We start from the raw sequence: 23,052 nt of genomic DNA, 5'->3' as shown, positions 1-23,052 counted from the left end.
TTTTGCACATATTGACTTCCCCCGCTGGAAATATAATCATGACAACCTACTCTATCTTTTGAGGGCCTAAACAACTAGTCTTACCTTGTGCAAGTCCACCGCATTTGTTGCTAAAGATTCTGTACAATATTTCCAGCAGCTAGCTAAGCAAGTACCTTGACTTCTTCTTGACACGTGACATCAATTGCAATGAATAACATTAATATTGATTATGAATCTCATTAACACTACATGATCTACATTACATGTTGGTAATTAATGTTATCAGTGCCTCACCCAGGCCTAACTACACAGAGCATAACATTATATTTTAATAAATGTACAGTTTCAATGTAATCAGTTTTCGTCTGTCCTCCGGCTACAATAACCTCTCCACTAGGAAGTACTGAGCATGTGCAGTTGTATCGTGCAGTAGGCAGGTCTTCCACTTCCACCCACCTCCTGGTGTCAGGCTGGTAGAGGTGGATCGATGAACTTGGTTCGTTTCTGTCGTCCCGTCCACCAACGGCTAATAGTGACCTCCCAATACTGAGAGGAGCTGACAACTCGAGTGGTACTTCCTGTAAGGTCTGCCAGAGAGTGGGTGTGTCCAGGTTTGAATGGGCCTTCGCAATGAGTTCATCGAGGTCGACGTGGTGCACTATCTTGGTTGACCACATGTGATCGTACCCTCCCATTAGGTAGAGGGTGTTTCCTATGAGAGTTGATTTCAGTGTTGTTCGTGGGTTAGGTAGTGACTGAGCAATGTACCATCTTCTTGATGCCACGTCCAACACCTCCACAGAGGAGATATGTCCTTTATCATCATTCCCACCAGCTACAATGATGTGGTTGTTGAAGGAGACAGCTGTTGAGGATACGCGAGCAATGTTCATTGGTGGGTACGGGTGAGTCCATTCCCCTGACACAAACATAGAAAGTTGATTGGTTTGTTTGTTGTTTCTTGGATCACGTCCTCCCACCAGCACTAGTCGATTAGCGAGTGATGTCATAGCGAAGTACCTGGCAGTGTACTCTGGTAGTTTGGTCCATTGATCTTGCTCGAGCTTCATCACTGTACACCTGTCACGCTCATTGTCTGCATCACCTCCACCAACATACACCGTGTCACCGATAACAACACTCTGTACGCAGCAACCCATCTTGATTGGCATGTCTTTTCCTCTTCTCCATATCAGAGTGAGTGGAGGTCTCAACTCTCTGGGAGGGGAACGCTGAATAATGAATGAGTGTAATTAGGATAGTGTCTACTAACAAGCGAGTGTTACTTGTAACAATAATTGTATGCATACTAAATCACTTTCTCTAATTAACTTAAGAGGCGACGCCCACCAGTCCACTAGAATGTACAGTACGATTATAACAGATCAAAGCTTCTACTATAGCTCTGCAATATTATAATGGTGCATTGCGTCTCACCAATCTCTGCTGTTGAATGATGGCGTCTCTCCTGACCAGCTCAGCATATTTGTGCTCAATCAGTTCCTTGTGTGACTGTACAGGGGAACGTTCATAGGAGAATATAATCTGTCTTTGCTGTTGAATGATGGCGTCTTTCCTGACCAGCTCAGCATCTTTGTGCTCAATCTGTTTTTTGTGTGGCTGTACAGGGGAACATTGGTGGAAATCTTCTAATTATAGGAAAAAGACGTGAATAATCATAATTGTAGCAGTAGACAATTATGTACAGTACTACAGAACAAAATTAATCTTTACGCTAAAAAAATTATGTAACCATACTTAACAATGAAACAGGACCCTATGGTACAGTACTGTTGTTTGTGGCTGTAATTAGGAATCTCATTCACACACTACATGTACGCACCTTCTCGACTGGTAGAGTGTCCCTCTTTGTTGCCTCCACTGAGTCCGAGTCTCTTGTCAGTGAAACATCTAAAAGTAAGAATTAAACGTAAAAAACAAAATCGATAATTTCTGAAGCGTAAAACACATAATTATCATGCACTAGGTACCGTCAGGAGCACATTAAGAGGAGTATGCAACTCCCACGCACATTCCATTCTACATCTCGGACTGAATCCATCACTAATACTTGTAGTTGTGTAAACTGTTAGCCATGAATGTGGGCTGGAGGTACAAACCACATGTGTGTGTGTGCTGATATCTAATAACCACTACACCTACGCACCCACTTAAGATGTGGTCAGATAGTGACGTGGTATGACATGCTCCTACCGTAACCTGGTTTACACTACAACTGCTACAGTTGGATACTCCTCTTAATGTACTCCTAGTACCGTATAGCGCAAAATTTTCGAGGCACTTATATTAATTTTCGTGGAATGGCCTCTAAAAGCATTTCGTTGCACAATGTTCGCAGAATGACTGCTTACCGGAAGCCAAGCCTTTAAATCTTTGCACGTTATAGCAGATAATTCTAATTAAAGAACAATTTTCGTTGACTTAATTTTTGTGTAGGATTGCTAACCCATGAAATCCGCGCTATACAGTATCTAATAGACTCACAGATGTCCCTGGCAGATGGTCTCCTCGTCATGTCTTCTTGCAAACAGCTGTCAATAAGCTTCCTCAACCTGTGTGTGTGAGGGATCTGGGCAACATGGAATGATCGATCCTTGGCTGATTTGATCGTCTCTAACTTGCAAATGATCTGCGTCAAAATCACCCCAAAGGAAAACACATCCAGGCTATTATCGTAATTCTCTTCTTCCAATCGATATGCCTCGGGAGGTAGATACCCTCTACGCTGACCAATGGCTGTGAGGGTGGAGCTGAGCTTGGAGGGATCGTATAGTCGCGACATACCAAAGTCGGAAATCTTTGCAACAGGCACTGGCAGTGTCAGCTTCAGCAAGACGTTATCGCCACAGAGGTCACGGTGGATAATCTGCTTGCTGTGAATGTAGGCCAGACCACAAGCCATGTCTTTGGAGAGGCTAATTTCACATTTGCTAGAGAGGGGCTCTTCATCAAGGCCGGAGAAATAGGATCTCAGATTGCAATCCATCAGCTCAACAACGAGAATTGTACCACCTGATTTGGGGTGCTTAACAGTCGACAAAAACTGAACAACGTTTGGGTGCTGGAACGACTTGAGAAAATCACTCTCACGATCAATTGCATCGCTAGCATTTTCACTTTTGGTGGCGGGAATATTTGTCTGCATCTCCATAGCAACCTGATGTAATAGTTTGATAGCACAAGGGTCGCCTCTGTAGCTACCTTTGAAGACTGCTCCAAATGCACCACTACCGAGTGGCTCGTCCAGGAAAATGGTCAAATATTCATTGATCTTCTGGTGATTGTGGTCAACTGTAGGGTGTGGGGAAAGTGAGTGGGTGAGGCAGTGAATTAACAGTGATCATGGAATTATAGGAAAGATTGCTAACAAACATTATAATTATAATATGAATTCCAGCTCAATTAATTGGTACTCATACGTACCCTCTGACTTCACATCAGTAGACTGTACATGATCTTTCTCGATGGTCCTGGCTATGTAACTGAAGCCCACAATAGGACTAGACAATGCTTTGACAACATCTTCCCAGCGGCTCTCCCCATTTTTCAGCCATTCTTTCAAACCCTCACGATAGCAGTCATCAGGATCATCTCGCCATTTCGTACCTATGCTGTCGATAGTATCCGAGGATACGTCAAGAACAAGCAAGAAGTTTCGCCACTTCACTTGAGCATCGAATGTGACTAAGTACACTTTCTTAAGATCTTCTATTGTGAGATAGTCAGACATCTTTTCTGTATAGTGTGGAATACGAAAAAGCTGTATGGCAAAAAGCAATTATCTAGCACATCCATACACAGTTAATTGTCTGCCCTCACTGATAATATCCCAGAGGCTACAGCATTCTGATCACAGCATGATGATACACAGTGAGGTTAGCGGAGAACAACACCAGAGCAACTTTACGAGACACGCCCTCTTTCTTTTGTGCACATTGCGCATGCGCATAGCCTGTCATTGGCAAATTAATGGTGGGTTACAATTATTTTGACACCTGGAAAATACAACACACAAGGTAAAATAAGTGTGTCTAGCTATTTGGTGTTCTTTTATGGACAAAGTTCACCGACTGATGTAACAGGTTGTGAGGAGTAGAACTCGGAAAACACCAGACAGCAGTAGCTGAGAGCATCTTGTGCAGGCAGGGGTGGTAGACAATACCAAAGCACCTGTGCATGCATGGGGAGTGATGGTTAATAATGACACTATGGACGTACCATATAATAATAGTTGAGGGTCTAAACATTAATTTTGTGAATTGCATGCATGGAGAGTGACGGTTAATATTATAGTGTACTAGCCTAGGTACGTGTATATAGTTGGAATATGGACATATAGTATGTAAAAAAATCGTGAATTGGAAATTTTGTGGATTAGTCACAGAGAGCGGAATGTTTTGACACACTGTGTATAATTGTGATGGCTTGTTCCAAGTTCATGTATAGCTACCTACATGCACGTACGGTAATAAGGTAATGGGGTAACGGGTGAACCCTGACCTCTCTGACATTTTTTCACCATTACATGAAGCTATTGTGAATATGTTTTAATTGCTCTTAACAATAGAAGGTCCTTCAATTGAGTGAAATTTTAACGGTGCAAACTGATCATTTTGACCCAACCAAAAACTACAGACATGCTTCAAATGAGATTACCGTATTCTCTTGAACGTACGTACTCTACCTACGTAACATAATATAGCAGCTCTTAGGAATCTTCCTACACTGCAAACCTCACCCACCTACTCCAGTGCTTGTTGTACACCAGCTGGTCTCCTCCGAGGGATGGGCTGGGCAGGGGAAGGGGCGGAGTCTCAGGGGAGCACCAGTCAACAAGGCATACACAGCTCTTCAATTGTGTGGTGGACTATGAACTCTGGGAGTGACTCTGTGGAGAGTGTGTGGGCGGGGGGATAAGACTGGAGGAATGGAGATATTGATTAAACCCCTTGGAAGCACATACACATTGTATTGCCATACTACAAGAATACACACTGTACATTAAGATACTGTACTGCTACTGTAACAATGTGCCTGGGTACAGAGTTCAAATTCAGCCTTTATGATTGAGGAAACATTTGAAACTTTGTAATAAGGAAAGATCGTGCTATTATCATACAAGTACTGGTATACAGGTATTTGCAATCTTATTTTAGCGATGTCATAAGCACTCACGAAGTTTGCAAGTGTTTGAAACTCACAATTAAAACATTGCAGTAGTAATACGGTAGTAGACACAAAGTGTGATGACTTCTTCTTTCAAACACGATAATTATACGAGCACTTTTATAGGAAGAGCTACAACAGTATTAAGTTAAGTCCTTTAGTTTGGTCATTTTGATGCTAAAGCTAAACACACCATAAATCTAAAAGCTACTGAACACATTTTTTACACTAGAAATTGGTCAGTCAAGTTACCGTATGGGTCTTCAAGGTTTCTGCTGACACAGCACATACGTATACATGCATACTGTGCAAGTCTTGATTAATCAGATCCACCAGCTAAACAAACACGTACCACTCCATAGAGCTACATCTTTTCCTTAAAGCAGCTCTTGACAGAGTCCACAAATGTTATAGTTTAGAGCAGCACACTCACATTGCCACACCTCCTTGTCCAGTTCCATGTTCTCGTACTGTCCAGTGTCACCTGTTGGAGACCATCACATCAGCCAAGGATCCATCATTCCATGTTGCCCAGATCCCTCACACACACAGGTGGAGGAAGCGTATCGACAGTTGTTTGCAAGAAGACATGACGAGGAGACCATCTGCCAGGGACATCTGTGAGTCTATTTAGTGTGTGATAATTATATACCGAAACTCACAAGCAATTGATTGTGAGTCAGAGTACAGTATGAATCATTGAATGTCTGTATATCTACAGTACACAGTGATGTCTGTACTCACTGATAATAATCCAGAGACTACAGCATCTCTTCATTCTGATCACAGCTAGCTAGGAGTTCGTGTAGATACACAAGTACGAGAGAAGAGTAAGAGATTGAGTTTTGCAGCAAGACACACCCTTTTTCTTGTCACATGCAATAACATTGCTGAATCAGCAAACATGCACATGTCTACTTTTACATGTAGACCAGAGAGAGAGAACAGGAGTTGAAATAAGAAATTGAGCAAGTGGCCAAACATTTCACTGTCTGGAAGCTTTGTCCAGTCCTATTGTGGGCCACAGTGACATAGCCAGGACCATAGAGAGAGACCATGTACAGTCTACTGGTGCAAGCACTGAGGAAGCCAACGTCGTATAGGTATGAGAAGGGCAGGCAACTCAATGAGTGACTCTAGACTGCATAAGAAGATGACAATTCTGAGCCTGTGTTAGTGTACAGTGTGTTGTACAGTACATTATAGCATGAGATGAGTGAGTGCCTACTGCAATGGAGTCTTGTAAGCAATGGTGACAATTCCGAGCTGCTTCTGTTATTCTGGTTGAGTGTGTCTGTTTGGTTTGTGCTTTACACTGTGTTGATGTGAGTGGTGTTTTCATATCATTCAATGGCTTCCTCTCTCCTACAGTTGAGGAGACAAGAAGAGGAACTGAGAATGGAGGTACGGAGTACATTAGCGGAAAATGCATTTGTGTCATACTTTGTAGAGTCCCTTAAAGTAATTGAAGGTCAGTTATAGTGTGTCCTATTTAGCACATGATGTGTGTTTCCCTGTAATGTATTTGAAGGTGTGCAATGTACAATCATGTACGATCCCCCCCCCCCCCACACACACACACACACACCTTTAGGCCTACTATGCTGCAGCTCTTATAGATTCATTTTATGTCCACAAAGGATTTTAGTTTAATTAGTACACACCGACACATCCAAACCCACCCACACACACACACACACACCTTCCACCCCTCACAGAACGAGCTCCGGGAGCGTACACAGGTGGTGACAGAAGAGGAGAGAGAACATGTGATGAGTGGCAACTTTGATCAGCTGTTGGCAGAACAAGAAATAATGGACAGAGAGAGAGATAATGAGGTGCAGTGGAGACTGTTTATTTGAGTAGACATGCATGTACGTACGTTATTGAAGAAGCTTTAACTTGCACGTTGGCCTCTAGCTAGCTGCATGCGTCCTTTTTTTTGGCCCTTGGGTAGACCAACAGTGGCTGTAATAAAGAGGTGGCCTCCTACACAGGTCCAAACACATGCTGGTGGAGACTAAATTTGGCTCGTTAGCCTGGCTGTATTGTAGTGAGTGGCCTGCATTATTGTAAACTGTCTATAGTGGTCACACAATAATTCTGCCCACGCGCAACGTTATTGCAGATCGATGCTAATTGCTAAATTGAGGCACATGTGTCGAACCTCTTATTATGGTGGTCACCTATTGGATAGACCAACAGTGGCTGTATAATTATAATAAAGAAGTGGCTAACAAAGGTCCAAACACATGCATGCTATGGATACTTTTAACAGTACGTGCATGTACCAGACCCTTCATCACACTACCAGTTTGAATGTGTCCATGTGTTGTTTATCCTGGCTACAGAACACTGACTCAGGATGAGGAGGACTTTGACAAGTTCCTGGAGAGTGTATGTGACTCTTTAACCCCTCAGTTCCCGAGCCCCATCCCTTACTGTCTGACTCGGAAGAGGAGATAGACTTTGGATTCTGGGAGAAGGCGTCCACCCTACCCTCGGACAAGACCCCAACCAAGGACCTGAACTTGTTATGACACTGTCACATATTTTGTTTGTTTCGATTTATATGTGGGCAATTCTGACAATTTACTACTTTTAATTTACAAACAAAGTCAATGAAATTCTGTTGCAACATAATTATACGAAAAGCTATTCTCAACAAGAATAATTATCATAATCATCGAGGTTGTTAATTGTTATTAACACCTGTGAAACCAAAACAATAAACTAAGCTCTATACTGACAAGAAGTCCACAGTTTGAATATAGCTCAAGCATTTTTTCTCTCCTCCGGCTACAATGACCTCTCCACTAGAAAGTACTGAGCATGTGCAGTTGTATCGTGCAGTAGGCCAGTCTCCCACTTTCACCCACCTCCTGGTGTCAGGCTGGTAGAGGTGGATCGATGAACTTGGGTTGCGTGTGTCGTCCTTTCCACCAACGGCTAATAGTGACCTCCCAATATTGAGAGGAGCTGAATGCTTGAGTGGTACTTCCTGTAAAGTCTGCCAGAGAGTGGGTATGTCCCGGTTGGAAAGAGCCTTTGCAATCAATTCATTGAGGTCGACGTGGTGCACTGTCTTAGTTGATCCAGTGTGATCATACCCTCCCATTAGGTAGAGGGTGTTTCCTATGAGAGTTGATTTCAGTAATGATCGTGAGTTAGGTAGTGACTGAGCAATGTACCATCTTATTGATGCCACGTCCAACACCTCCACAGAGGAGGAGGCACGTCCTTTATCATGACGCCCACCAGCTACAATGATGTGGTTGTTGAAGGAGACAGCTGTTGAGGAATGACGAGCAATGTTCATTGGTGGGTACGGGTGAGTCCATTTCCCTGACTCAAAGATAGAAAGTTGATTGGTTAGTTTGCTGTTTCGTGGATAAAATCCTCCCACCAGCACTAGTCGATTAGCGAGTGATGTCATAGCAAACCACTTGGCAGTGTGCACTGGTAGTTTGGTCCATTGATCTTGCTCGAGCTTCATCACTGTCCTGTCATGATCATCTTCGTATGCATTGCCTCCACCAACATACACCGTGTCACCGATAACAACACTCTGTACCGAGCTGCTCATCTTGATTGGCATGTCTTTTCCTCTTCTCCATTTTAGAGTGAGTGGAGGTTCCAACTCTCTGGGAGGGGGACCCTGAATAATGAATGAGCGTATTAAATTAGGATAGCGTCTACTAGCTTAAGAGGCGACGCCCACCAGTCCACTAGAATGTACAGTACGATTATAACTGACCAAAGCTTCTACTATAGCTCTGCAATATTATAATGGTGCATTTCGTCTCACCAGTCTCTGCTGTTGAATGATAGCGTCTCTCCTGACCAGCTCAGCATCTTTGTGCTCCATCTGTTCCCTGTGTGCCTGTACAGGGGAACGTTGGTGGAAATCTTGTATCAGTGGACAATTATACATGTAGAGTAAAAGAGTGTGTGCATTTGGTGACTACTATAATACCTGTAAAAGAGCGTCCCTCTCAACTAGAGCAGCCTCTCTCTGGGAAATGAGATCAGTGATCCTTGACTCTTGTTCGCTGAGTTGTCTGTCCTTGTCAGCAATCATACCATCTTTGGTGGTAGCAGTAGCATGGACACTATTCAATATCTGCATGAAGAGAAATTATCTTGCATGATTAGCATAATACGAAATTGCGTGTAAAAAGTGAAGTAAAAATTCTACTGACCTGTTGCTGTCTAGCAAGTTGAGTATCTTTGTCTGCTACTTGCTCATCTTTTTGTACCAGAAGTGCGTTTTTCTGATCCAGTTGATCGTCTTTCTGTACAAGTTGCTCATCTTTCCTCTCCAGTATCCTGTCCTTCTCGACCACCTCTCTCTGAGAACAGAGTACAGCATGCAGTGTCAGACCTTTGCACCCACTAGCTCACTGGACTGGACTCACCTGTAGAACCTCTATCCTCTTCTCCTTTGCCCTGAGGGTCCTGGCAGTCTTCACTCGTGCAATGTCCAGCTGGAACAGTCCTCCGTCCATCTCCCTCCCCACCTCCTCCAGAGACGAGAGGAGGTCAGCGGTGGTCGGTCTTCTCTCTGGGGTGTTGGTCAAACACTCCCTCACCAGACCAAACAGAGGGTGCTCACGTCCACCCGCCAGACTCCTCTCAAGAAGAGCCGTGTAGGGACCTCGACGCTCAAACTCTGAGCGAGCCAGGAGGTGGTCTGGGTTGTTGGGGTCGCTGTACGTGGGGACAAGGAGATCTCCTGGAAACACCTGGAGTGGAAGAGCATGTCAATACTGAGTGTCATGATTGCATTTACGTATGTATGAAGTGTACATGTGTCACAATCATTCCATTAGTACACAATCAGAGGAGGTAACGACAGGCGCGGTGCAGCTCAAGTAATTAGCCTTTGATTACTCTCAGCAAAAACATACGGCGTGGGCGGATAATTATTGCTCAATCAAAGGCTAATTGCCTGAGCTGCACCGCGCCTATCGTTATCTCCTCTGGTACACAATGCATTTGCTGCAGGTAAAAGGTCAACCATTTTAGAGGAATCTACATATATACCACAGTACTGATTAAGTGTATAAATATGTCATTAGGAGTGAAGGTCATCAATAATTATAGGAATTTACCAACGAATAACATACTTGTGTGAGTGCAAATAATTGCAGCACTCCGAAAGAGAAGACGTCCAGACTGGGTCCGTACACACTGTGGCCTCTGTCAGAGAGGGCCTCGGGTGGCATGTACACCAGTGTCCCAGGAAACCTCGTCAGAGTCCTGGCCAGTCGACCAGGCTCCAGATTCACGATACGAGAGTTACCAAAGTCAGTGATCTTGGCTCTCAGAGATGCTGTCAGCAGGACGTTCCTGGCAGTGAGGTCACGATGGACCACGGACTCACGATGCAGGTGGAGCAGCCCTCGAGCCACACAGACCAGAATGTACTGGGAGACAGAGAGGGGGATGTTGGGGGTGGACTCTAGGAGATCGTCCAGACTTGAGTCCAGCCTCTCCATGACCAGGAGGGGCAGTCGAGAGCCAGTCACGAAACACAGCCCAATGAACTGGGTGATGTTGGGGTGACGGATGCGAGCCATGAGTCGACACTCTCGGTGGTAGTTCCCAGCTATGTTGGCCACTCCACCACGCTCGTCCGTCTCCAGGAGAACCTCGTGGATCTTCTTGGCTGCATACACCTCACCATTGATCATCACCTGTGCATGGAGGCAGTCACACTTGAATAGCTAGCAGATACACTAGAGACAGTGCACAGAAACAGAGCATGCAGTGACTGACCTCTTGAACAGAGCCATAAGAGCCAGTTCCTAGAACTCTCTCATCTCCAAAGTGCTCCACATTCTCCAGCACAAACTCCCTCAAGTTGGCGTCATCTTGAAGAGAAAACATTGCAGCCATTTTGTACAGCTACAAGATACGCCCCCTTTTGTATGAATCGCTTGTTGCAAAAATATTGCTGAATCAGCAAACAACGTGCTTTTGAGAACTAGAGTCAAGACCAGAGTTAATTCCAGAACAGTCAAGAAAGTGTAGTCTGTCTCTTTTGAAGCATGGAGAAAGTGGTCAAACTATTACCTGTATTTGGAGGAAGCTTTGTCTAGTCCTATAGTGGACCACAGTGACATAGCCAGGACCATGGAGAGAGACCATTGCTGAGGAGATCGAGTTCTTGGCCAATCAGGATATATGTACTGCCAACATGTACACTGTATGTATGGGGCTGTATGGGGCGCTTTGATTTGTTTGGATGGTCCGGAATAGTAGAAATGTGTTTGAAATTGTTATGATGTTAAAGAGCGCGTGAGTGCATGTATTACAAGCACTGTCATGGCCTCTAATGACACGAGTATTTGACCTTTGCCAGTGCTTGTGTTATGGTGAAGTTGCTTGAAACTATTATAGCCATTGCCTTTGCTACATGTATACTTTTGAAGATGTGTTTGTGTTTGTAGAGTTATAATAATATTATTGCTTTAGCCAGAATTCACGTACACTATTACTGTTCATGTATTTCCCTCCCTACCAGACCTGAGGATTTGTACCAACCAGGTGAGGTGGACTTTGACCCCAACGAGGAAGGCTTACTAGCGGACCTCCACCTAGCAACCAGCGGTAGCAACACACCCGGAGTGGATCAGATCATTATAGACAATAAGAAACTTATGCTGGAAAAGTGAGTGATAGCATGTCAGACAACTATATACATTGTAGGTCTCTTTCTGAGAGCTTTGTTGACTTGTATACACGTAGACGTGTGTTATTAAGCGGAGGTGCCTATATTCCCACAGGAACGATGAACGCTTATAATTGAAGAGTGCCTAATAAGAAAGCTTTTAGTGTCCGTCATTTAGAAAACAAGTGAAATGCAGAACTTGTGCTCAATGGCTCTTTTGCAGCTACTGAGCTTACCTTCACTTTTGACAGCATTGTTAGAGGACACAACATAAATCAGTTTGGAGACCTAGCTGCTGTAGGATAGATACTACTGCTAGAGCTGATTGCTAAACACAGAGTAACAAGAGACAGGAGCTGGACCTAAGCTCATCAGTGAGTGGTACTTATCAACCAATAGCACCTAATAACACACTCCTTCTGTTACTTCCTAAACTCTAGATGGTTCTGTAGACATTGCATTGGCTTGTATTGTAGCAGTGGATGTTCCAGAATGTTGGAAGTGATGGTTATCTTCAATCCTCTCAATCTCAATTCAACACACACATATGCCTCTGTTTGCGTGTGTGTAGTAACTAGGCCTAAGAGGTGGTTATTTTGGTCTAGAGGTGGTTAGTACCAAACACCACCGACCAGTGTGTGGGCGTGTTATAGCAATCCTATAGTCAGACACAGTGGTGTTGGTACATGTACTCACTGTCTATATCCTCCATCTTCAGGAGTGAATTGTCTCTGGAACTGTACCATCTCCTGGCTCAAGTGAGGGAACTTGAATTGTGAGTGACTTTATCTATTTGGTAGAGGGGTGGGGGGGAAGGGGGATATCCCCTCCTCTAGCTCCAATTCCTACCCTCCTAAAATTTGCTCTAGCTACTAGTTGTATTGATTGAGTGTCTATACGTACTACCGTATAGCTAGAAATTTCTGCGGCCTGGGAATAGCTGTAAAAATACCTTCAGTCTGCGGATAATATTTCTGCGAATTAAATTTTCAACTGTTAAATTAGGCGTGGTTAATAAGCATTTGAGGACTGCATGCGTTTGCTCATTCATTTGCAGAATTCGCAGAAGTTTTTGGCCGCAGAAATTTCTAGCTATATGGTAACAGGGTATTGAAATAACAGTTTTTTAGCAAAATGTCTGGTTACTTTTCAGAAGCATGCTTTATTTCCCCCAAATCCTGTGTACATTGCATTGGCCTGTATTTATAGCAGTAGATTTGCCAGAATTTTGGAAGTGATGGCAATCCTCAATTAATACCATACAAATATTTTATATCCCGTTGCTATGCTGTTGCTATGTGCAATATGCAGCATAATGCACTGAATCTCATATTCTATACACTGGCCACAAAGCCTTGAGGGATTTAATGATATGCATGGCATTTTTACAAAAAATTAAATGCCGCGTAGCACAGGCTTACAGTATAAATAATCATATCTAGGTTTGTCCATTTTTTTCTGTCTGCTTGAACATAGTCCTAGGACACGGTCACTGGTTAGAGGCATCGTCACAGTTGGGGAGTGGCTTTTTTGCAGCAGAGTTTGAAGTGGGGCTGCTTGAGTTGCTCTGCAGCTTTGCCTTTGGGGTTAGGGCTGTTTTGCAGCGTTGTGGGGGGTGGGGTTGCTTTACTCTTGTCTAGCATCGAGCGAGGAGCCCAACGTTTTGTGAGTCAAGCCTCGTCATGCCAATGATCGACAGCAACCTTGAATGGTCAGATGGTATCTTTGAGTGGAGATGCAAGTAGCTGGGACTAGTAATTTGTGTAGAAGCTGTGGTGTATTTTGTGTTGCTAGGGATATAAACTAAACACATGCACTCGGGATGCTAGTGTATATTGCACTCAGCCCTCGTGCTTCAGTACAATATACACCATACAATCCCTCGTGCCCGTGTTATACATACAATACACAAATTTGCCTCTGTTTACGTGTATGTAGTACTGATGGTTATTTTGGTCTAGAGCCAACCACCGACCAGTGTGTGGGCGTGTTATAGCAATCCTATAGTCAGTCACAGTGGTGTTGGTACATGTTGTATCTCACTGTCTATAATTTTTCTCCAGCTTTCAGGAGTGAATTGTCTCTGGAAATGGACCATCTCCTGGCTCAAGTTAGGGAACTTGAATTGTGAGTGGCTTTTATCTATTGTGATCTGTCTTTAGGGGAATGGCTGCTCCTGTGGGATAGGTGTACTTCAAACATTGGGCAGAAGCACCATTAAGAGGTTTTGGTTATATGTATTCCTTCCATTTCTCTAATTCATGGTCATAAATATTATTGGGCATTAAAGTCTGATTTTGGCCCCGGAAGTTATGTGGTCGATTATGGCTTCATTTATGCTTTATGTGGTGGACAAGTATGCCGGGATTTCTACATGGAAAATGCTAACTTTTAACTAGTTGGAGCTTACCAGCTCTACAGCATATAGTAGAAGTGCTTTTAAGAAGGAATCCATATGAAACTTTGAATTTCAGTGAAGTATGACAAAATTAATAGAAGGTCAAACTCAACACAAATAGACGTAGTTACCCTCCTCTCTCTGCACACACATGCCCCCTCACTCCTCCTGCACACACACACACACACACACACGCACACACACACACTCCCCTGCCACACAGAGACAAGGCAACTGTCGAGTCCTCAGCTTCCGCTCTGCAAGCATAAAAGTCCCCAACCAAGGACCTGAACTTGTTTTGAGACTGTCGCACATTTTGTCTGTTTTTGTGGTCTATATTCTCATAATGTAATATTTGTACGAACTCGTGCCATTGATTATTTTGTACAATTTGATTAACTACACAATCCTAACAAACAATGAAATTCTGTTGCAACATATCACGATTGTCAATTGTTATTCATATACGTATGTATACCGTATTTACTTGATTAAACGCCCATCTCGTTTAAACACCCCATTGTAGGAATTATATTTTGTCGATGTAGTTATATGTTCATGCCATAATTCTTGACTATTTTGGGTATAATTATATATACCACGAATTATATATATATATAATTTATATACCGGTATTTTGGCAATGTTATCATAATAATTTAAGGCGGAACTATAATAATTATAATCTAACCAATTAACTTATTGACAAAAAGTTCACAGTTTCAATGTAATCAGTGTTTGCGTGTCCTCCGGCTACAATGACCTCTCCACTAGGAAGTACTGAGCATGTGCAGTTGTATCGTGCAGTAGGCAGGTCTCCCACTTTCACCCACCTCCTGGTTGTCAGGATGGTAGAGGTGGATCGATGAACTTGGGCTGCCTCGGCCGTCCCGTCCACCAACAGCTAATCGTGATCTCCCAATACTGAGAGGAGCTGAGAACTTGAGTGGTACTTCTTGTAAGGTCTGCCAGAGAGTGGATGTGTCCAAGTTGGAAAGGGTCTTTGCAATCAGTTCATTGAGGTCGACGTGGTGCACTGTCTTGGTTGCCCTTTCAGTGTAATCGCTCCCTCCCATTAGGTAGAGGGTGTTTCCTATGAGAGTTGATTTCAGTGTTGATCGTGGGTGAGGTAGTGACTGAGCTATGTACCATCTTCTTGATGCCACATCCAACACCTCCACAGAGGAGATACGCTTGTCTTTATCATCACGCCCACCAGCTACAATGATGTGGTTGTTGAAGGAGACAGCTGTTGAGGAAGAACGAGCAATGTTCATTGGTGGGTACGGATAAGCCCATTCCCCTGACTCAAAGATAGAAAGTTGATTGCAGGATTTTGGATCACGTCCTCCCACCAGCACTAGTCGATTAGCGAGTGATGTCATAGCGAACCAATAGGAAGTGTACTCTGGTAGTTTGGTCCATTGATCTTGCTCGAGCTTCATCACTGTACACATATCATGATCATTGACTGCAAGCCCTCCACCAACATACACCGTGTCACCGATAACAACACTCTGTATCGAGCCACTCATCTTGATTGGCATGTCTTTTCCTCTTCTCCATTTCAGAGTGAGCAACTCTCTGGAAGGGGGACCCTGAATAATGAATGAGCGTAATTATAGGATAGTGTCTTAAGAATATAACCATAGACAGTAGAGGGAAGGGATTGGAAACACAGGGATTTCACGCGGCCCATGCGTGTCGCACCGGAAATAGACAGGAAGTTAATTTAATTGGGGCCAAAAGAGAGTGAACAGCTAGTTATAGCTTCTCTGGCCGGATAGTAGCTACATACATAGCTAACATAGCTACATACATAGATCTTAACTAGTTTCTTTGTTTGTTTGTTGTTCTTACATCAGAATGAGACTTTTCTCTGAGTGTTGCATTGAAAAATTACATGTCCTCAACAAACCTTCAAAGAACATTGAAGGCATGCACCCACAAGAGTCTATGTATTATTTAGAACACACCTAGCCAAGATTAAGTGTTTTAATCTGCGTGCCGAGGATGGCCTCGAGGTTAACGTGGTGCTCGAGGCGCAGCCGAGAGCATTACGTAACCGAGAGGCCATCCGAGTGCACCAGATTAAAACACGTGACTTGGCTAGGTGTGTTCTAAAGGATTTAGTGCTGTCACGTGAGCTCTAGCCTCGTGGCAGCTATGTCACGTGAGCTCTAGCCTCGTGGCAGCTAAATCTAGCTACATTTTAAATCAGTTGCTGGTGGCTAGCTAGCTAGCTAGACGTAATAGCAAGTTTTAGTAGGTTTGTAGATCCAGTAACTGATGCAATGGAGAAGGAGATACTATCTAAAGCTATCTGGACTGACTGGGCATGTTCTCGACTTATTTCTCCTGCTGACCAACAGTCCCGATCCCACTATACTACTGGATATGCCTCCAGCTGATCTGGCTTACTGGATGGGAAACTTTGTGCGCAAACTATATGGCAATGAGTATCTGGTTTGCTCTTTTGGAAAGCTATGATATTCGAAGCACCTTTGATGAAACGATTATATGGATCTGGCTTAATTAGGTACAGGTATGTACATCTTCGAAGCAAGCTGGGCCTATTTCTTCAGACGAAAAAACGATGCTATGATCAAGTCAGCAATTTGGTACACATGAAACAAGTCGAAACAATAACATTCAACTTTCTAATACTTTTCAGCTTTGCTTGTGTACGTATTCAATCTGCTTGTGCTTGTATTATTATTATAATTATGATGACATTCAGATTCAATCTGCTTGTATTATGGTTGTTTGATAAAAAGTGTGCATTAACAAACCAACTTAAAGCACACTTAACCAACTTAGAGCACACTTAAGTGTGGATTAAGTTATTTAATCCATGGTCACCTGACTGCTTTCAGATAAGCTGATTGGCTGGAGATCATGTGATCAGCACTAAATGTATATAGTACTAGGCACAGTTCATATAGATGCATACTTATTTTTAACATTATGATTCACACAATCACAAAGGATGCATGGAGAAATGATTATGTTTACAAACACAAAACATAAGTCTGACGTTTAGGTATAGTGGTGTACGTATCCGTCATCAGGTCACTACACAGCTTTTGCAAAAGAATTGACCAATCGTAATGAATAAGTGGGGTTATCATGTGTCCCTTCCCCCTGTCATTGGCATGCCAAACTTTTCCAAAGGGTCTAATTGGCAGATCCTTAGAACTAATGTTCTGAGTACCCAATTTACGGGTAAGTTTGAATTAGCATATTTCAAAAACTATACAGGTTAGCTATAAGGCACATCGGGATCATTAGGCAATATGTAAATATGTAGACCTAAACAATAGTGATGTACAATCTATTGTTAACCAGCAACTCCCCCGCAAACAAATGTACTTTTGAATTCTTTTTTTCACACTTCTATGTTAATATCCAACAATAAACAGCACAATGCTCAACTTGGCTATGCCTAAGGCATATTTCAATGCTCCCTCTACACTGTGATCACTCTCAAGCAATCATGACTACTTCCTAGCTCAAGATATCCCCCACAAAGTTTCATACCTTCAATTTTCCCAGCTAAATACATGTAAAACAGTGCTACATGGACCTCTGATGATCAAATAAATTAGGTACATGATGTAAACCATACATTTACTATATGGATAATGTACATACAGACTAGCTTTGCCAGTGCTTACTGCAGTTTTCTTCACTTTATTCTCTATTGTCTTTGCATCTGGCTCGCAATCAATCGCAATCAACACTTGCGGAATGCAACACGCATAGTGGAATTCTCCAAGGCAATACATTGGTCACCTGTGATGTTTCCACTCTACTATCTATGATATAACCGATCAAAGCTTACTGGTTCATTTTATCTCACCTGTCTCTGCTGTTGAATGATGGCGTCTCTCCTGACCAGCTCAGCATCTTTGTGCTCAATCTGTTCCCTGTGTGCCTGTGCAGGGGAACGTTGGTAAATCAAAACACAGATTTGAATATTATTATTGTAGCAATGGACAATTCTACACTCATGTACATTACTAGAGTATAAGAGTGTGTGCATTTGGTGACTACTATAATACCTGTAAGAGAGCGTCCCTCTCAACTAGAGCAGCCTCTCTCTGGGAAATGAGATCAATGATCCTTGACTCTTGTTCACTGAGTTGTCTGTCCTTGTTAGCAATCATGCCATCTTTGGTGGCACAGACATTATTCAATATCTGTGTGAAGTGAATAAAGATAATCAACATGTATGGTAGCCTCCTTCACAAGGCCTCAGTGCGGTCTGGAATCGAGGCTACATGTATGGTTAACTTGTATACAGTAAATGTTCTGCTGACCAGTCACCTGTTGCTGTCTAGCAAGCTGAGTATCTACTTGTGCATCTTTCTGGTATCTTTGTTGTTCAAGTTGATTGTCTTTTTCCACTAAAAGTGCATCTTTCTCAGTTAATTGCTCATCTTTCCTCTCCAGTATCCTGTCCTTCTCAACCACCTCTCTCTGAGAACAGAGTACAGCACGCAGTGTCAGACCCTTGCACCCACTAGCTCACTGGACTGGACTCACCTGTAGAGCCTCTATCCTCTTCTCCTTTGCCCTGAGGGTCCTGGCAGTCTTCACTCGTGCAATGTCCAGCTGGAGCAGTCCTCCGTCCATCTCCCTCCCCACCTCCTCCAGAGACGAGAGGAGCTCAACCGTGGTCGGTCTTCTCTCTGGGGTATTGGTCAGACACTCCCTCACCAGACCAAACAGAGGGTGCTCACGTCCACCCGCCAGATTCCTCTCAAGGAGAGCCGTGTAGGGACCTCGACGCTCAAACTCTGAGCGAGCTAGGAGGTGGTCAAGGTCGCTGGAGTTGCTATACGTGGGGGCAAGGAGATCTCCTGGAAACACCTGGAGTGGAAGAGCATGTCAATACTGAGTGTACGTGTATATATATGAAGTGTACATGTGTCACAATTATTATGCCCCGAGGCGTAGCCGCATAAGAGTGTGTGTGTGTGTGTGTATTCCAGCTGTAACTGCTCAACGGTTGCAATATGCGACGAAAACTAACAGACTTCTAGCGATTTTCTAATTCTTTGTAGGACGTGGTAGGATGTATATATGATAGGGTACGATAAGGTAGGATGGCTGAACATGCAATCCAGTATTAACAATCCAGTGTTGAACAAAGAAGGTTGTGGTAGGACGGGGGAGCAGAAGGTAGGATGGATGAACAATCAGTGGGGTGAGTGCTCTCCACATCATCTCATATATTGCTACAGGGTAGGATGTATGATAAGGGTGCGATAAGGTAGGATGGCTGAACAATCCAGTGTAGGACGAAGAAGGATGCATGGGGTAGGATGGATGAACAATTCAGTGTAGGACGTTGTAGGATTTTGATTCGTGGATTAGCAAACTAAAGCTTTCTCGAGTTATGGCTACTTTGACTCACATTGACGGCTGGTGAAGTCTCTTCAGAATCTTTCATAGTATCATCCGTCTGCACAAACTTTCTATTCAACACATGAGTTAGCCTTGCACTAAAGCGCTAGCTTTTTGTTAGCTACAAGAGTCAGAAAAGAGCTGTTAAAGCAACCATTTGTGAATTTGATCCCTTTGCATACACACCCCTTATTTATATATATTTGTGTAGTACTGTGGATGCAATGTGGATGCAATGCGCATGCGCGCTCATCCCCACGAGTGAGAGAATCCAGATCCTGGCAGAATCAAATTTACTTCTTTTTCTTGAGGTCCTGGTAAGCCACAAAACACGACAATAAATGCTATGGTTATAGAATAATGTATAATATAATTGTCATATAGGCCTACACTTTGGCTACAGACCATATACATGTGTATTGAAGATTATTCATCAAGCCATCAGATAGGCTTCTGTTTCATTAAGCTCCTAATAATGACTGTGTGGAATTCAATTCAGTAATAACATATTCTATATACCCCACTTGGGGTCTTGCATAGCAACTGGGTGGGATTTAACTACCATAAACTCCCGCATTCCTCATAAACTCCCTTGCCTTGAGGGCGCACTGATTTTATAGTAGATCTATACACAGCTAAAAGAAGCTAGACACATGTTGACAAGGGCAGGACTGCATGGGGCTCGGGAAGGCTGGAATATAGGTGGGGCTCACTGCTTGGACATGGTCAGTACAAAGAGCTATAGAAGCTTGCACTGGCTACAAGCTATACGGAAAAGCTTTTTGTTTTGTTTTTAATAGTTTATGAGACTGTTAGCTATATAGTTGTATCGATCCAAGGTGAGATACAACTATAGTTTTTGAGCAAAAGCAAAACATGGCGAGAGGCATTAGCACAGCGCAGCACTCGTTCCATTAGTACACACTGCATTTGCGTAATACAGGCAAAAGTCAACCACTTACCAACACATACAATACCACAGTACATGTATAGATAAGAATACCCCATTACACAAAGCAAACTGCAATACTGCAGAGGATCTAAACACATACTTGTGTGAGTGCAAACAATTGCAGCACTCCGAAAGAGAAGACGTCCAGACTGGGTACGGACACACTGTGGCCTCTGTCAGAGAGGGCCTCGGGCGGCATGTACACCAGTGTCCCAGGAAACCTCGTCAGAGTCCTGGCCAGTCGACCAGGCTCCAGATTCACGATACGAGAGTTACCAAAGTCTGTGATCTTGGCTCTCAGAGATGCCGTCAGCAGGACATTCTTGGCAGTGAGATCACGATGGACCACGGACTCACGATGCAGGTGGAGCAGCCCTCGAGCCACACAGACCAGAATGTACTGGGAGACAGAAAGGGGGATGTTGGGGGTGGACTCTAGAAGATCGTCCAGACATGAGTCCAGCCTCTCCATGACCAGAAGGGGCAGTCGAGAGCCAGTCACGAAACACAGCCCAATGAACTGGGTGATGTTGGGGTGACGGATGCGAGCCATGAGTCGACACTCTCGGTGGTAGTTCCCAGCTATGTTGGCCACTCCACCACGCTCGTCCGTCTCCAGGAGAACCTCGTGAATCTTCTTGGCTGCATACACCTCACCATTGATCTTCACCTGTGCATGGAGGCAGTCACACTTGAATAGCTAGCAGATACACTAGAGACAGTGCACAGAAACAGAGCATGCAGTGACTGACCTCTTGAACAGAGCCATAGGAGCCAGTTCCTAGAACTCTCTCCTCTCCAAAGTGCTCCACATTCTCCAGCACAAACTCCCTCAAGTTAGCGTCATCTCGAAGAGCTGAAAACATTGCAGCCATTCTAATCTTATCTCTGCATTATTTTGTAAAGCTACAAGACACGCCCTCTTTTGTATAAAGAATTCCAATCTCGCAAAAATATTGCTGAATCAGCAAACCACGTGCTTTCAAGTTCAAGAAAGAAGCATGGAGGAAGTTGGCCAAACTATTGCTTGTATATGGTGGAAGCTTTGTCCAGTCCTATTGTGGACCACAGTGACATAGTCAGGACCATGGAGAGAGACCATTGCTGAGGAGAGCGAGTTCCTGGCCAATCAGGACATGACGAAAGCTGCTCATAAAGATGCAGAGTCTGATGACACACTGGATGATGAGTGAGTGGTAGTGTTGTTATTAGCCTAACAGGTTCTATCCAGTGAGGGGGGAGCTTCTTTATAGGATATACGTACTGCCAACATTTACACTGTATGTATAGGGGGCTTTGATTTGTTTGGATGGTCCGGAATAGTAGAAATGTGTTTGAAATTGTTGTGATGTTGAAGAGTGCGTGAGTAAATGTATTACAAGCACTGTCATGACCTCTAATGACACGAGTATTTGACCTTTGCCAGTGCTTGTGTTATGGTGGAGTTGCTTGAAACTATTATAGCCATTGCCTTTGCTACATGTAGAGTTTTGAAGATGTGTTTGTGTTTGTAGAGTTATAATAATATTATTGCTTTAGCCAGAATTCACGTACACTATTACTGTTCATGTATTTCCCTCCCTACCAGACCTGAGGATTTGTACCAACCTGGTGAGGAGGACTTTGACCCCAATGAGGATAACTTACTAGCGGAGCTCCACCTAGCAACCAGCGGTAGCAACACACCCGGAGTTTGTACTAACCTGGTGAGGTGGACATTTGTGTCATACTTTGTAGAGTCCCTTAAAGTCATTCAAGGTCAGCTATAATAGTGTGTCCTATTCAACACATGATGTGTGTTTCCCTGTAATGTATTTAAAGGTGTGCAATGTACAATCATGTACGATCCCCCTCCCCCCCCCCCCCCCACACACACACACACACACCTTTAGGCCTACTATGCTGCAGCTCTTATATAATTATTCATTTTATGTCCACAAAGGATTCTAGTTTAATTAGTACACACCCACACCCGACACATCCAAACCCACCCACCCACACACACACACACACACACACCTTCCACCCCTCACAGAACGAGCTCCGGGAGAGTACACAGGTGGTGACAGAAGAGGAGAGAGAACATGTGATGAGTGGCAACTTTGATCAGCTGTTGGCAGAACAAGAGAATGGACAGAGAGAGAGATAATGAGGTGCAGTGGAGACTGTTTATATTGAGTATACATGCATGTACGCACGTTATTGAAGAAGCTTTAACTTGCACGTTGGCCTCTAGCTAGCTGCATGCGTCCTTTTTCTGAGGTACGTATTTACAGCTGCAGTGATCCTGCACCAGGAACGATGGAAATGTTACTTGCTACTTAGCCAGCTTCCAATTTATTGGTAACCAGCCGAGGGTTAGCACTCCAGTTCTCTAGTTGTAAACTGTCTATAGTGGTCACCCTGTGGGCAGACCAACAGTGGCTGACCTGCATGCTAACACAG

At 43.7% G+C, this 23,052-nt stretch overlaps 5 protein-coding genes across 10 annotated transcripts in view; 2 read left to right on the top strand and 3 right to left on the bottom strand.

Annotated features, from left to right (window-relative positions):
- The window catches only part of LOC135337660 (uncharacterized), a 71,765-nt gene extending 64,029 nt beyond the window's left edge, over nucleotides 1–7,736 (top strand). Inside the window, exon 7 of the mRNA XM_064533647.1 lies at nucleotides 7,521–7,736. Coding sequence (XP_064389717.1) covers nucleotides 7,521–7,635 — 115 coding nt within the window. The 3' untranslated portion in view covers nucleotides 7,636–7,736. The remainder of the gene's footprint in view (nucleotides 1–7,520) is intronic.
- The window catches only part of LOC135337650 (uncharacterized), a 102,374-nt gene that overhangs the window by 4,371 nt on the left and 74,951 nt on the right, over nucleotides 1–23,052 (top strand). Inside the window, exons 2-5 of one of the 5 annotated variants that reach the window (XR_010395210.1) lie at nucleotides 11,699–11,845; nucleotides 12,564–12,620; nucleotides 13,909–13,972; nucleotides 14,467–14,798. The gene's annotated coding sequence lies outside the window, so the exon portion shown is untranslated. Of the gene's footprint in view, nucleotides 1–11,238; nucleotides 11,381–11,698; nucleotides 11,846–12,146; nucleotides 12,220–12,563; nucleotides 12,621–13,908; nucleotides 13,973–14,466; nucleotides 14,799–23,052 lie in introns of those variants that run through there. The other 4 variants (XM_064533630.1, XM_064533632.1, XM_064533631.1 and 1 more) reach the window with 4 other exon arrangements.
- Nucleotides 243–6,012, bottom strand: LOC135337604 (uncharacterized). Of its 2 annotated transcripts, XM_064533563.1 has the most exons (9): nucleotides 5,914–6,012; nucleotides 5,603–5,795; nucleotides 4,746–4,891; nucleotides 3,823–4,173; nucleotides 3,427–3,738; nucleotides 2,488–3,294; nucleotides 1,826–1,893; nucleotides 1,420–1,602; nucleotides 243–1,214 (listed from the first exon to the last, which is right to left on the bottom strand). In XM_064533563.1, the coding sequence occupies exons 5-9, from the start codon at nucleotides 3,731–3,733 to the stop codon at nucleotides 273–275; spliced, it is 2,307 nt and encodes a 768-aa protein (XP_064389633.1). In that variant the 5' UTR covers nucleotides 3,734–3,738; nucleotides 3,823–4,173; nucleotides 4,746–4,891; nucleotides 5,603–5,795; nucleotides 5,914–6,012; the 3' UTR covers nucleotides 243–272. The 2 variants fall into 2 exon arrangements, with proteins under 2 accessions (XP_064389633.1, XP_064389632.1); XM_064533562.1 differs by lacking the exon at nucleotides 5,914–6,012 and having other exon boundaries at nucleotides 5,603–5,823.
- LOC135337605 (uncharacterized) lies at nucleotides 7,824–11,110 on the bottom strand. The gene is made up of 7 exons (XM_064533564.1): nucleotides 10,951–11,110; nucleotides 10,299–10,868; nucleotides 9,588–9,914; nucleotides 9,372–9,521; nucleotides 9,146–9,292; nucleotides 8,978–9,052; nucleotides 7,824–8,827 (listed from the first exon to the last, which is right to left on the bottom strand). Exons 1-7 carry the CDS (start codon nucleotides 11,068–11,070, stop codon nucleotides 7,910–7,912), a joined length of 2,307 nt encoding a protein of 768 aa, XP_064389634.1. The 5' UTR covers nucleotides 11,071–11,110; the 3' UTR covers nucleotides 7,824–7,909.
- LOC135337144 (uncharacterized) lies at nucleotides 14,913–21,523 on the bottom strand. Its single transcript, XM_064533052.1, has 7 exons — nucleotides 21,360–21,523; nucleotides 20,708–21,277; nucleotides 18,792–19,118; nucleotides 18,573–18,725; nucleotides 18,308–18,445; nucleotides 18,106–18,180; nucleotides 14,913–15,841 (listed from the first exon to the last, which is right to left on the bottom strand). The coding sequence occupies exons 1-7, from the start codon at nucleotides 21,480–21,482 to the stop codon at nucleotides 15,014–15,016; spliced, it is 2,214 nt and encodes a 737-aa protein (XP_064389122.1). The 5' UTR covers nucleotides 21,483–21,523; the 3' UTR covers nucleotides 14,913–15,013.

The sequence above is a fragment of the Halichondria panicea genome, chromosome 6 (genome assembly GCF_963675165.1).
Source record: "Halichondria panicea chromosome 6, odHalPani1.1, whole genome shotgun sequence".
Lineage (NCBI taxonomy): Eukaryota > Metazoa > Porifera > Demospongiae > Suberitida > Halichondriidae > Halichondria > Halichondria panicea.
Note: the sequence above shows the minus strand (reverse complement) of the source record. Positions and strands in the feature narration are given on the sequence as shown.